A 15,395-nucleotide genomic window follows, 5' to 3' on the forward strand; every position below is an offset into this window, starting at 1 on the left:
AGAAGATGCATTAGCATTAGCAGAGGCATTTGATGCAAGAAAGCAAGCTTATGCAGCATCAGCCAAAAAAAAAAAAAAAAAAACCACTTCCACTTCACCCCTCTGTTCGTTCAAAACACCTGTCCAGCTGAGCCTTAAACTTATTTAGGCTATCAACCTCCACTACAAGGGATGGAAGTCTGTTCCACCAACCAACCACCCGCTGGCTAAAGGCAAATTTCCGCACGTCTATCCTACATCTGTCTTTCCTCAATTTGAATTTATGCCCTCTGAGCTGATTATTCTGAGCTACAGAAAGAATCCCACCAGCATTGAGCATGCTCAAACCATTCAAGGCTTTATACACCTCTATCAGATCACCTCGCTGGTGCCTAGTCTCCAGACACTGTAATTTGCAAAACTTAAGCCTTTCTTCATAAGAGCACCCCTTTGTTCCATTCACTAATCTTGTTGCCCTTCTCTGTACTCGTTCCAGCAGCTCTACATCCTTCTTGAAATGAGACCTCCAGACCTGTATATAGTACTCTAGGTGTGGCCTGACCATTGCCTTATACAAGGGAATAATCACCTCATTATCCCTGCTGGAAAAATTCCTGTATATCATTGACAATACTCCATGAGCTACTCTTGCAGCCCGTCTGCACTGCTCAGAGAACTTCATATCTGCCTGCACACCTCCCCCAAGTCCCTTTCATTCTCTACCACTGTCAGTGTAGTAATACAGAGTTGATACGTTGCTCTGGGGTTGCCGTTTCCCATGTGTAGTACTTTACATTTGTCAATGTTAAACTTCATTTGCCACCTCTCAGCCCATCTGCTCAACCTTTCCAGATCCTGTTGCAGTAGCATAGTGTCAGTAGTGTCCTTGACAACCCTGCCAACCTTTGTATCATCTGCAAACTTGGACGTTAAGCTTGATATACCATCATCAATATCATTTATAAATACAGAAAACAATAATGGACCCAACACTGAGCCCTGAGGGACTCCACTAATAACATTAGTCCATGATGAGCAGTGTCCATTGATTACCACTCTCTGTCTTCTCCCCCTCAACCACCCCTTTATCCATAGCAGCAATTTGCCTCCAATGTCACACTGCTCTAATTTGTGTAGCAGTCTTCCATGTGCAACAGTATCAAAAGCCTTTCTAAGATCCAAGTATATAATATCAAAGCTATTCCCTGCATCCAGTTCTTTTGTGACTGCATCATAGTATCCAATCAAATTGGTCAGGCAAGACTTCCCCTTAACAAAACCATGCTGTGTCCGAGCTATAACTGAAGTCTTGTCTAAATGATCCTGCAGTGCTTCTTTAACCAGTGCCTCCATTAATTTTCCTGGAACAGAAGTTAAGCTCACAGGTCTATAATTACTTGTGTCAGCCTTTGATCCTCCTTTGTGAATTGGGGTCACATTTCCAGTCCATGGGTACCTCCCCTGAGTCCAAGGAAGCTCTCATAATTGTGGCTAAGGGTTTGCTTACTTCCTTTGCTGCCTCCTTTAATATAACTGGATAGATCCCATCCACCCCGGGTGCCTTTCTTGTGTTTATCTTCAACAGTTTCTCCTCCACTTTACTCCCAGTTATTTCAAGATTCTGTAGCTTACTGCTAGAGTTGAATACACCTCTGGCATTCCCCTCGCTGAATAACTCCTCATGTGTGAATGTCGATGCAAAATATTCATTTAATTTGTTAGCTACCTGAGCCATTATCGTACCAATCCACAAGAAAGGTGATAACCGGGACTGCAAGAACTACCGTGGCATCAGCCTCCTTTCCATCATTGGAAAGGTCTTTATGAAGATTATCCAGTCAAGACTGCAAAAACATCGCAAGCAAACCAGTCGAGAAGAACAGGCAGGATTTAGACCCGGGCGAGGATGCTGTGATCAAATCTTTGCCATTAGTCAGCTGATGGAGGAGAGGATCCGGTGTGGACAGCGAACCGTCATTGTTTTCATTGACTTTAAGTCTGCTTTCGACTGTGTCCACCGGCCTGCCTTATGGAAACTACTAGAGGTTGAACATGTACCTCGAAAAGTCATCACACTCCTCCAAACTGCATACAACGGTTTAACCAGCCAGGTGCGCATCCAGAACGATTTATCTGAGGAATTTACCATCCAAACTGGAGTCCGCCAAGGGGATGTAGCCTCCCCGTTGCTTTTCAACATCGTGGTCGACGCCATTATGAGGCAAGCATTCAGAAACAGACAGGGCATACAATATGACAAGGATCACTATGTGACTGACCTGATGTTTGCTGATGATAGTGCTATCCTTGCCGGTAACGACGCTGAAGCCACGGAAATCCTCTACGACATTGCCCGCATTGCCCGGCCATACGGTTTGAAGATCAATGCTGGTAAGACAAAGGCCCTGACAACAGATGGGTCGCAAGCCACCATCTATCTTGAAGGCGTCCAGATCGAGCAAGTGCAGGACTTTAAATACCTTGGGTCGCTGGTCCAGGAGAAGAAAGTTGCATCCACCATGGAAATTCACAGCAGAATTGGACAGGCGGCCACTGCGTTCGCCTCGCTCAAATGGTGTCTGTGGAAGAGGACCAACATTTCCACAAAGACTAAAATCCGACTCTTCCGGACTTTGATCCTGCCTATTCTTCTTTACGGATCGGAAACATGGATTTGTCTCAAGTTAGATTTGAACGAACTTGAGGTATTCCAAATGCGATGCCTGCGGCAGATCTTGGGCATCTCTCTTCGCGACCGCATCACTAATGATACCATCCGCGCCAGATGCCAACAGCAACCAACCATTGCCGACCAAATCCAGAAGCGAAGGCTCAGATGGTTTGGCCACGTATGTAGAATGGGCACGAACAGAATACCATCCACACTCCTTTGGAGACAACGACCCACCCAATGGAGCATCCAACGGACCGCGCCTAGGAAAACGTGGGCCAAGCAAGTGGAAGATGACTTGAAGAGCCGACGTCTCGACCTTAACCAGGCCAGGACTGAAGCCATGGATCGTAAGGTATGGAAGAACATCACAGAGCAAGTCCGAAACCCTGCGGCACCTACAGCAGCATACTGGTTGCGTGGCCAACCGCCTCCCCCAGCTGCCAGCTAAGGACCAAAGAAGAAGAAGAAGAAGCTACCTGAGCAGGATCATCAACAGTTGACCCATCAATATCAAGTGGACCAATCTGATTCATCCACTTCCTTCTAGAGTTTACGTAAGTAAAGAACTCTTTGCTGTTTTTCTTTGCATCCCTTGCCAAGGATTTCTCGTAATCTGCCTTCGCCTGCCTAACCTCCTTTGTAACTTGGTTGCATATCAACTTGTATCTATCATAGGCTTCTGTGTCATGTGTTAATTTGTAAGTATCCCATGCATTTTTCTTCTCTGCCATATGCCTCATTAGTTTATCTGACATCCATTTTGGCCTAAACCTTGAACAATATTTCTTAGTTGGTATGTAAAGCCTAGTAGCTTCCAAGATAAGTTCTTTGAATGCTTCCCATTTTGAATTTGCTGTTGGTAACATCATCAGCTGGTCCCACTGTATAGAATTTAAATACTGTCTCAGTCCATCGTAGTTGCCTTTACGGAAGCAATAACCCTTCCCTTTACCCCTAATGGTAGTTACCTCTTTGAGTAAATCCCACTTCAGCACACTGTGATCACTGCCACCTAGTGGTTCATTTATCTGCAGATTCTTAATGCATGAAGAATCACTACTGATAATCAAATCAAGAGTATTACTCCCTCTAGTTGCCTCCTGAACATGCTGATGTAGAAAACAATCATCCAATAAATCCACAAAAGCCCTGCTAATGTGTGAGTGACCAACCCCCAAATTCCAGTCAATATCTGGGAAATTAAAATCTCCCATTATAAGACTCTCTGATTTACTGGCCCACTCTATTTCCCTGTACAGTTTCTTATTATACTCATCAGAGTCATTAGGCCTATAGCACACTCCTACTCTCAATTTTTATCTCCCAATGCTTATGTCACACCAAACTGACTCAACACTGAACTGTCCAGCGATGTCGACTGGCTTCACTTCCTTGGTTTTTATGTGTTTCTTAACTAATAGCATAACCCCTCACCCCTTCCTATCCTGTCTGTAGACGTTGTACTCCCCAAATTCCAGTTCTACATCCCTTATATCTGTGTGACACCACGTCTCTGATATCCCAACAATATCTGCCTTTGATGTTTTGAGCAATACCTCAAATTCATAAAATTTATTTACTAAACTCCTAGCATTGGTGTACATGCAAGTATACCTGCACCTGTTTCTATTCTTAGCTACCCTAACACAACCCATGTGTTTACTTGCACCGCAATGGCTCCCAGTAGTCTCTGAAATATCATGCATCTTGTTTTTCAGGCTTCTGCTCATTCTAATAGAAGCAGTGCAAGAATCTCTTTCACCTCTGCCAGTGGCTACCGTCAATCTATTGGTCTTTGTCTCCCCCCCAAGCTAACAGTTTTCCGACCCACCTAACACTGCCTCGATAGCATCAGCGAATATTCTTGCACCCTTTCTATTTAAGTGCTGCACAACTCTCTGCACAACTGACGATCTCTCGTCACTCACTGCAGTAAATTTTGTCCAAGGACTTGCATCACTTTCTGTAGAAGATTCAATTATTCCTAGCCCTTCATCCCGAAGCAAGCAAATGGATCTGGAATACTCCCGTGACTTCGTAAATATCGCAAAATATGATGAAAATTTCATTTCGAATCTGATGATGAGCGACGAAGCACATTTTCAGTTAAGTGGCTTTGTTAATAAACAACACTGTAAAATTTGGGGCAGTACAAACTCAAGAATCACTCACAAGGGACCACTGCATCCAGCTAAGGTAATGGTTTGATGTGTTGTAACAGCAGAACGCATCATTGAACCTTATTTCTTCGAGGTTGACGATGGTGTTGGTCAGACAGTCAATGGAGAGCGCTATAGGACAATGGTTGAAAATTTATTTGATGCCACAGCTACCAGAAGACCACAATATATGGTTCCAACAAGATGGAGCCATGGCTCACACCGCTCGAGCCACAATGGACCTCCGAAGGCAGCATTTTCCATATCGCATTATTTTAAAATATGGTGATGTGAGATGGCCACCGCACTCACCGGATTTGGCCATCCCAGACTTTTTCTTTGGGGCTAATTCAAGGACAAAGTGTATGCCAATAAGCCTCATAGATACCCTAAAAGAGAACATCTGGCACGAGATAGCCACAATATCTCCTGAAACTGTGAGAAATGCCATGGAAAACACCGTGAGAAGAGCACGTTTGCAAGCAAGAAGGGGGGTTGGTCATTTGGCCGATATTATTTTTCACATATGATGTAAAAAATTTCCAAGAATAAAGCTATCATTCACAGTTTAGATAGTTCATTTATTACATTTTATTCTAAAGTTACAGAGAAAACAAACAGTTCAGCTTGTTTTGCACCACCCTGTATTATCTAAGTTAGGCTCTCAAAGCATCATAAAAAAAAATCCCCCCCACCGCCCAAGTCAAAATAAAGTTAAAGAAATCAAGTTAATGATTCCTCTGAAATATATATTCATAAAAGTTCAATTTCTGTTAATGCCTTTATTACAGAAAAAATATCTGCTGAACTCAAAACTGTAAAGTATATGTAATTTTGATACTTTCCCCTCTCAAGAGTTCAGAACATATCTTTGAAATTCAATGCTTTCGGCCACAATCACCTGACTGAAAGCAAAGAGTTTTGAAGACAGTTTATGAAATTGCACTTGAAGTTAAACACTGACAAATGCAAGGTTCTGCATATGGGTAGCAATTATCTCTGATTAATATACCAACTCTGTGGTACTATGCTCAGGGAGGCAAAAAATGAAGACCAGAAAGAAATCGTGCAGCCAGATGTTTTCTGAGCCAAGTACCTAGGCTGGAGGACAGCTCGTGAGGTTTTATTAATGATAAACAGGAATTTTTTTAGTAGGGATAAACAAGTGGTTATCGTGTTGTACAAGGCTGCATTCAGTATTCAAGACTATAGTCTGATAAGTCAAAAAAGTGTAATAAAATATTATTAAAAAATAATATAACTAATTAATATATTATAAAATAGTATGCATTATAACACAGTTCTTTAAAATAAAATTTATTTAGAGTACTTCATTTTCACACATTATCATCATCCAATGAAATCCATCTGAATGGACAACACTCAGACAGATGTATAAAACAGTAGTAAAACAGATGTGAAAAAGAGGAAGAAATCAGACAGGGCTAAGTCCAGTGAATAATGGAGATGTGGCAGAACTTCAGCACCTATGGCAGTGATCACTGGCTGCAAAATATTAGCAGTATGGGGGCTGGCATTATCTTGATGTTTCTTGTGAATGGCATGGTGAAGTTTGACTCTGGGAACCTTGGTATGCTTCCTTATTCACAGTCGTTCCTCGATGCACAAAATGTGCATTAATTCATTAATTAAGAGAGCAACACCAATTCAAGGGATGCTCTCGTAATTATGTCCCAACCGACTAGAGATGTGCAAATATCTCTCCTACATACAAAGGAAGAATTAAATAGGATAGGGGTAGTGAATAATTACAGACATCTAAGCTGGAATTTTGTACCATTGAAGGTAATGGAATCAATATGAGAGAGAGAGAGAGAGAGAGAGAGAGAGAGAGAGAGAGAGAGAGAGAGAGAGAGAGAGAGAGAGAGAGAGAAAGAGAGAGAGAGAGAAGTACCTTGAGATAATGTGTTGGCTCTTTGATATTAATTCAAGTTTAATGTCTAAGTTTGCTAATGACCAAAGTGGAAGGAAACACAGAGACTAATAACGGCAATCAGGGTATGCCACTCAAACAAAACTTGATTAAATTAGGCAGATGAGCAAAAAGTGGCAATTGAGGTTAACACTGATTACTACAAGGTTGAATAGCAATGATCCTAGAAAAACTTATCATTTGGGCAATTCCGAACTAAAGATCATGAAAAATGAAAATGACCCACATGTAATTCCACCATTCTCTTGGCACTGCAGACAGGCTGCTAGGACAACTTATTTCATATAAGTTTCTTTTTGATATACAAGAATTCTGCTAGAACAAAGAAGTGATTACTCTTTGTATAAGGCAGTGGTCAGGCAGTATCTTAAGAGCTTCACAAAGGCTTGAAAGGGCACAAATCAGTCAAAATAGGTACAGAGAAGCACAACAAATTAGTCAGGAGCAGAAAGGGGATACCCATACTAAGAAAGGCTTGAATTCTGTAAACTGCAACATCTGTAAACTAAGCACTTATGAGGAGGAGGTCTGAATGAGGTGTTTGATGCTTTAATGCTTTGGCACCTATAGTCATTCTTCAATGACAAAAATGCAGGACCAATGCTGCATAACTTTGATTCTGTGCATCATTTTGCCATTATGAATAGTACTACCAAAAGTCAACTATATAAGTATCCAACTCCTTACTTACACAAAATATACATGCTAAAGGATCAATCAAACCATTAATACTTACCCGTACAACTTCAGGATAATTCCTTAATTTTTTTCCACAGGGAGCATAATAGGTTACCTCACCTCGAACACCAGAGCGACTAAAGCACCGTATCCTCGTTTGTCGTCGCCATCTTCAAATGAAAATTAAACAATATAAAAAATAAAATTAAAAAAATAAAATTTAAATAATAAAATTTGAAAATTTACTCTTGAAAACTTAACATACTGAATAGTTATAGTTTACATGGTCCCAAAATACTGTTTCCAACTCAATGATAGTATCAGGACAATTCATATCAAGAATATGAATTTATATTTATGCAGAAGAATTTTAACGTGAAGATTTTTCGTCAGACACGTTACATCTCACTTTAGTAACATATATTCCGAAATGGTTTGTTTTTATAAGTTACTGCACTGTTCTAATAAGGGGCTCAGATTAAATGATTAATCTCACCTAATCAAAAGTCAGGTATACTGCTTTCTTGAAAACAGAACTCTTATAGAATAGCAACAGTCACTTAGAATAATATTTGTTAATGGTCAGTCTCCACAGAGGGTGACAAGGTTGTCCCAAAGTGGTTAAGTTAATAAGATTAACACCAAGGCAACTTAGAACATTAGAAAGTATATTGTGCTGAAAACTCTGAAGAAAACATATACATCTGCCCCTATTTAAAATTGGTCGAAATCACAGACTTTACCAACAGGTGGCAAGTGATGATTTCACTCCACAATGGATTCCAGTAGTGGAGTGAATTTAAGAATAACTTATAACTTACTGCAAGACATCCTTGCAGTAAAAAGAGATGTGTGAGATAAATATGACAATAAATTTAAAGACAAATGTGGTTTCAACTGGAAAAGGTAAGAATAACAAGTATTGGAATGTCATGACTGACAGGAGAATTATCAATTTTAATCAACTTCAGATAGTCATAACACTCAGTAGGATTGGGATTGTCCCCAGTAATATTACTGGGCTATAGTTACCTCTGTAAGTTAGGGAGGAATAGGAAGGGTGTGGATCTGGAAGATTGATATTAAATACATTCAATAAAAATATGCCTTGCAGTAATATAAGATGTAGTACAACCAAAGTGGGGATGATCTCCAAGTAGTAAAAAAAAAGATGCATCAGATGAATATGACCAATATATCGTCTGGCCAGCACAACCTCATCATGTCTATTTGATCAGAAGCTAGAACTAAATTCCATAACTATAGATTATGCTTTATGTTTCTTAACTTGCTATGTGCTTTGATTCATAACTTGCTATACATCTGATTATGCCAAATTCCAGTCCACTTTTCATTGCAAATCTGGTGTATGATTAACTTATAAAATGTGAAAACAATCTGAATAGGATCACCGTCAGAGGATTTTATTGATGCTTCAATTGTACACTCATTTCCAAGTATTCCAGCATGTCCAGGAATTCAGAAAAATATGTCAGTTCAATTACTGATATTGAGTTGAAACACGAGATCTTCTTTGCTTTAGAAGTGGATGCAAAAGATGGAAATTAAATTGCAGGACTGTCACCACTCAAAGAGTCAGTATAGATTATGGCCGTATGACTGAAAAGGTCAAAGCCATCTTAATGGCACAGAGTTTTTCAATGAACACACTAGATCAGTGGTTCCCAAACTGTGCTCTGCAGTGGAGAGCACAGTTTGGGAACTACTGAACAGTTCCATGAACAGATCCAAGGGGATCCATGCATACCTTTCTGTAATAGATATTTTGAATTTTATTATTATTTTTTTAATTAAAGGAATAATGTTTTGTTAAAAATAAATGCAAAACCTCTTTAATTGGCAGTGTTCATTTTGCATGACCATTTGAATATCTAGATAAGAAACCCCTGTACCCACAAAGTCAGCAACGATCGGTTTAATTAAGGTCAAATCATGCAATGCAATGCAATGCAATGCACTGTTACATATGCTACTGATATACACTGAGTGATCACTGAATTATGTCTTGTTTTTTTTAACATTTACTTATTTTTTTTCTTTTTTTAACTATTAATTACAATTTTTCACGGGGCAGTTGGTCACATCTCACGGAACACAGTTTGGGAAGTGCTGATGTACATGGTGTTTGGGGTGGGGTACTGGTGATTTCTCACAAATGCACTCCAAACTAGCACCAGAGGACTTCTTCCTTTTCCCAAGGTAGCAAATGGCCCTAAAGGAAAGAGATTTTAGGATATTGAGGATATAAAAAAACAATGCCAAACCGAACATCATCTCTTTTGACACCTTCACTGACTCTTTTCAGAAACTTTAAGAACAGTGTAATTAATAAGTGCATTCAAGCAGGTTGTGATTATTTTGAATGAAAATAAAATAATTTTTGAGATCCTTCACTTCAAGTTCTTTTTATTATACCAGTCCAGGAACTTTGCCGCATTTTGTATTAATACGTGAAAATTCACAATAATTTTAAGGTATATGTACCATATGATACTTCTGATTGTGTTTTCTTATAAATAAAATACGCTTTCAAAACAATAGCTGAACAAAATATTTTAAATAATTTTTAGCATATTAATTTTAAAAATTTTATTTAAATTTTAATAATGGACAGCCAATATTAAAGTAAAGCAGAAGTTGTGCTCCTTCATATATTACAAAAGTGCAGCAGAACTTAATTAACAAATAATGATTACTTTAAATTAATTTTCAGTAACATTCATTAAAATGAAATTATGGCACAGAGATGATTTGGCACTCCGAGATATTCAATGTAATGGGACTTAGCATACTTTTATCTTAAAATAAAAACAAAAAGTATCAAACTTTAAAAAAATATAATAACAATAAACATTTAAGAGAGCATGGTGTGAATTAAGTGATAACTTGTAGATTAAGATGTTCAATAGTCACAGAAGATAAACTTTAGTATACCCCAAAATCTCAGGTGTAGACACCACAGTAAAAGAATCCAAAAAAAAAAAAAAAAAATCATGTCTATCCAGTTCCCAGTGTGTGTGTGTGTGTGTGTGTGAGAGAGAGAGAGAGAGAGAGAGAGAGAGAGAGAGAGAGAGAGAGAGAGAGAGAGAGAGAGAGAGAGAGAACAAATATTCACTAAACTAACATGCCTGTTATGCAAGTTTATCATTAAACGATGTCATTTTTTTTTATACGGTCATAATTTGGCTACTATGGATTGGACAGCTGTACTTTCATCAATTCCATAAGATCAAGAGACACTTTCTATGTGAATGCATAAGTCAAAATTTCATTGACTACACTGGGGTGTTTGAAGTTTTTAATATAATAAAAAAATAATTTTATTTTTTAGATTTACTTATGAGAGTTGATATCATAGTTGCTCTTATATTACACTGATTTTCATAACAAAAATTGGGGAATAATAGATTCAAAAATCTAAATTCCACTTAGCACATTAGGTTCTTTTTCTCCAATTACTATCTTGTATAGTAAATAAAGTACTATAAATTTTTTTCAATCTCATTTTAAATGGAAGAATTTTGAATGAACTTGAACTTTTTTCTTTTTTTTTTCCGCAGCCATCTTTTTTCAAGAGGAATGATCAAAATACTAAGGGGAACACCCCTGTTGCACCAAACTGCTGCACTATAGCAAGTGTAGCGGTTCAACATTTTAATCATAAAAACCAGTTAGCATACTACTTCATGTTTCAAAAATCTATGGCTTGCATCACATATTCACAGAAAGGAAGCCAAGGTTTCGTACCTTTGAAACTGGGAAAAAGATGTGCGGGAGGGGAATAATATCAATAAGTTAAAAATTCCTACATAGTTTACTATACTGTTTGAGTTATCTGCACAACTGGTATATGTCAGGAATAGGTTAGACTTCTATTGGTTTCTAGACTCTTTTCTTATGGCTCATGATGGCACCCCCCAAAAAAAAAAAAAAAAAAAAAAAAATAGGTGGAAAGTGTTTATTTCTTACATCCATATATCTTAAATCTTATTTATTTAAATAATTTTATTTACATAATATAAAAATATTTTTATATTATGGCAAGTTATATTATAATTTACCTATATGGGTAGTTGAAGCTGAAAGTTTGGAGAAATTCAATGATCAGCTGAATAGTTACCTACGGGAGGAGAGAAATGCATAGATTATCTATTTCCTTTTCTTTTATTATTTATTAATATTATTTTGCTCTTTTTTTTTTTTTCTTTTGGCTGGTGCAGCATAAGCCTTGGGCTCCCTTCACTATAAGGCCATTACTAATACTAATCTGGTAGCCTCTTAAATACACTTGGCAGGAAACACAACTTAGGTCACATAATCTATGACATCACATAGAGATGGTCAGTATCGTCAGTCTGATACTAACCATTTCTGTGTAACGTTATATCTAGTGGCCAAAGCCACATGTCTTTTGTTTATATGCAACAGTTTCAGCAAAATGTTAAGTTATTGAAATTAAACAGCTGTAGCAGTGTAATCATTCAGTACATTAAACAGCATTTAGAGCTACAGTCTTGCTGATGTGTGATAGAACTGATATTTATTATTTCCATATTTCTCATTAAATGTAACAACTTCAAATACCATTTACTTCACTTAATAAGGGATAACAAAGAACTACTGTTTGGGGTGGGAGAAATATAACTGGTGATATTCCTCAAACACTAGTCATTCTTTCATGGATTTCTTTAAAATTTATGTCTTCTTCAGACAAAAATTTTAGAAATGGCATATGACATTGGCATACAATTTTTTTCAGGTCATTTTGACATTACTGCTATTGTATTTATGCTGCATTGAGCTATTGCGTTTACACTCATGAAATTTATATTGTGAAATCCAAGCTTTATGCGTATGTGCATTGCCATGGAGAGAATTTTAACTTCAATATAAGCCAGGCATAATATTACCCCGTTATTGGGGTTTTAGGTGTAATTTGATCAATTAACAACAAATCATTTGTGTCCCAAAAATTAAGGCCAATACTTTTCCAGCTGATGGTTGAGTTTAAAACTTTTTCGAGATTTTAGCTATCCCTTGTGCTTTCACTCCATGCTTTCTAATTCGGATACACAATCATAAAAATGTAGTCAATCATCACTAGTTACCAAACAGGATAAAAATCTATCTGAATGATTAGCAAAAATTTAAATTTTTTATTTTGACAATTGCACCCACTAAGGTTTGTCAAGAATGGGAAAGTTTCTGAGAACCCATACTGCACAAATTTTGGGCATTACCAAATGCTCATATATTATTGGGATATGTTTCGTACTTTTTTAAGCCCAAAACTTTGATTCTTCTGTTTTCTAAAATTTTCTATTCAACAATGGCAATCGTTTCAGAATTGACTGAGGAAGATGGCCAACCAGGCCTTGATTCATCTTTACCTGACTCTCGACCTCTTTTGAACTCCGGCAACAGTAGCATAGCTGGGTGATACTTCCCCCAAAACACTCTGAGTCATTCTTTCATGGATTTCTTTAACATATCCGTCTTATTTAGTCAAAAATTTTATTACTGAATGTTTGATTTTGTAGAATTTTTATTCCTTTTCCAACTACCAAAATTAAAAATTAAATTTTAGAAACTACATATGACTTTGCCATACAATTTTTTTCATGTCATTTTATAAGATATTAAACTATCAAATTAGCATATGCTATAATTTATTAATACATTTTATATTATACCCCGTACTCAGAACTTTTGACAACTTGTCGTAAGTTTTCCAATTGTATTATTCCTAATGAACAATAATAATAATTTACTATTATTTAAAGAAATCCATATATATATATATATATATTACAATATAATAAGGGATTTTTTTTTTTTTTTTTATGTAAACCCCAAACATGAGAGGTATTACAACCTATAGTACTTAGTACCGTACTTGGGTTGGAGGTTCAGAAGACGAAACAAGATATTTGTTGACATTGGACTTGAATTTCTGTAGACTGTAATTTTCAGGAAATACATATGAAGGAAGGTTGTTCCAGAAAACGGCAGTTGAATGAATAAACGAGGAAGATGAAAAGTTGGTTCTGTGAGTTTGAAGTTGGACAGTAAATGGATGTTGGCTGGTGGCGGCACGTGTTCTGACTGTTTTGAAAGAGAGAGCGGGAATTATAGATGCCAATTCAGAAGAACAGTGCCCATGGAAGTATCTGTAGAAGATGCATGCAGCAGAAACAGTAGGTCTATGAGAAAGCGAGTGGAGAGACTATGTTAGAGATAAATCATTAATTAACCTAACTGCCCTCTTCTGAATGGAATCAAGAAGCCTGAGAAAGGTTTTGGGGGCACCACCCCAGATGTGGGAACAATATTCCATGGCAGGGCAGATTTGCAATTTATACAGAGTAAGCAGCTGTTTGGAAGAAAAGTAACGCTTAGAGCGAAAGAGAAAACAAAGTTTTTAAGATGCAGAGGAAGCAATTTTGTAATGTGCTTGTGCCAAGAGAGATTAGAAGTCCGGGTAATCCCCAAAAGAGATACATCATTTTGCCTAGAAACCGGAGTGTCACTAAAGATAAGCATAGGAGCCGAAGAATCCTTTTTAGCATTAGCATTAGTAGAGGCATTTGATGCAAGAAAGCAAGCTTATGCAGCATCAGCCAAAAAAAAAAAACCCACTTCCACTTCACCCCTCTGTTCGTTCAAAATACCTGTCCAGCTGAGCCTTAAACTTATTTAGGCTATCAACCTCCACCACAAGGGATGGAAGTCTGTTCCACCGACCAACCACCCGCTGGCTAAAGGCAAATTTCCGCACGTCTATCCTACATCTGTCTTTCCTCAATTTGAATTTATGCCCTCTCAGGTGATTTTTCTGAGGAGGAAGAATCCCATCAGCATTGAGCATGCTTAAACCATTCAAGGCTTTATACACCTCTATCAGATCACCTCGCTGGTGCCTAGACCCCAGACAATGTAATTTGCAAAACTTAAGCCTTTCTTCATAAGAGCACCCCTTTCTTCCCTTCACTAATCTTGTTGCCCTTCTCTGTACTCGTTCCAGCAGCTCTACATCCTTCTTGAAATGAGGCCTCCAGACCTGTATACAGTACTCTAGGTGTGGCCTGACCATTGCCTTATACAATGGAATAATCACCTCCTTATCCCTGCTGGAAAAATTCCTGTATATCATTGACAATACTCCATGAGCTACTCTTGCAGCCCGTCTGCACTGCTCAGAGAACTTCATATCTGCCTGCACAACCACCCCCAAGTCCCTTTCATTCTCTACCACTGTCAGTGTAGTACCACAGAGTTGATACGTTGCTCTGGGGTTGCTGTTTCCCATGTGTAGTACTTTACATTTGTCAATGTTAAACTTCATTTGCCACCTCTCGGCCCATCTGCTCAACCTTTCCAGATCCTGTTGCAGCAGCATAGTGTCAGTAGTGTCCTGGACAACCCTGCCAACCTTTGTATCATCTGCAAACTTGGACATTAAGCTTGATATACCATCATCAATATCATTTATAAATACAGAAAACAATAATGGACCCAACACTGAGCCCTGAGGGACTCCACTAATAACATTAGTCCACGATGAGCAGTGTCCATTGATTACCACTCTCTGTCTTCTCCCCCTCAACCACCCCTTTATCCATAGCAGCAATTTGCCTCCAATGTCACACTGCTCCAATTTGTGTAGCAGTCTTCCATGTGCAACAGTATCAAAAGCCTTTCTAAGATCCAAGTATATAATATCAAAGTTATTCCCTGCATCCAGTACTTTTGTGACTGCATCATAGTATCCAATCAAGTTGGTCAGGCAAGACTTCCCCTTAAGAAAACCATGCTGTGTCTGAGCTATAACTGAAGTCTTAAAGTTTTGCAAGATATAAGACAAGACTGAGTTTTAGAAGGGTTCAAATTAACTAAGTTGTCTTTGCCCCACTGGAGAATTACCTGAAGA

At 38.1% G+C, this 15,395-nt stretch overlaps 1 protein-coding gene across 1 annotated transcript in view; it reads right to left on the reverse strand.

Moving 5' to 3' along the window:
• tou (bromodomain adjacent to zinc finger domain 2B toutatis) overlaps positions 1-15,395 on the reverse strand; it is a 914,913-nt gene that overhangs the window by 537,274 nt on the left and 362,244 nt on the right. Inside the window, 1 exon segment of the mRNA XM_090388865.1 lies at positions 7,503-7,614. Coding sequence (XP_090244991.1) covers positions 7,503-7,614 — 112 coding nt within the window.

The sequence above is a fragment of the Mastigoproctus giganteus genome, chromosome 14 (assembly GCF_048544385.1).
Source record: "Mastigoproctus giganteus isolate SK-2022 chromosome 14, ASM4854438v1, whole genome shotgun sequence".
Lineage (NCBI taxonomy): Eukaryota > Metazoa > Arthropoda > Arachnida > Uropygi > Thelyphonidae > Mastigoproctus > Mastigoproctus giganteus.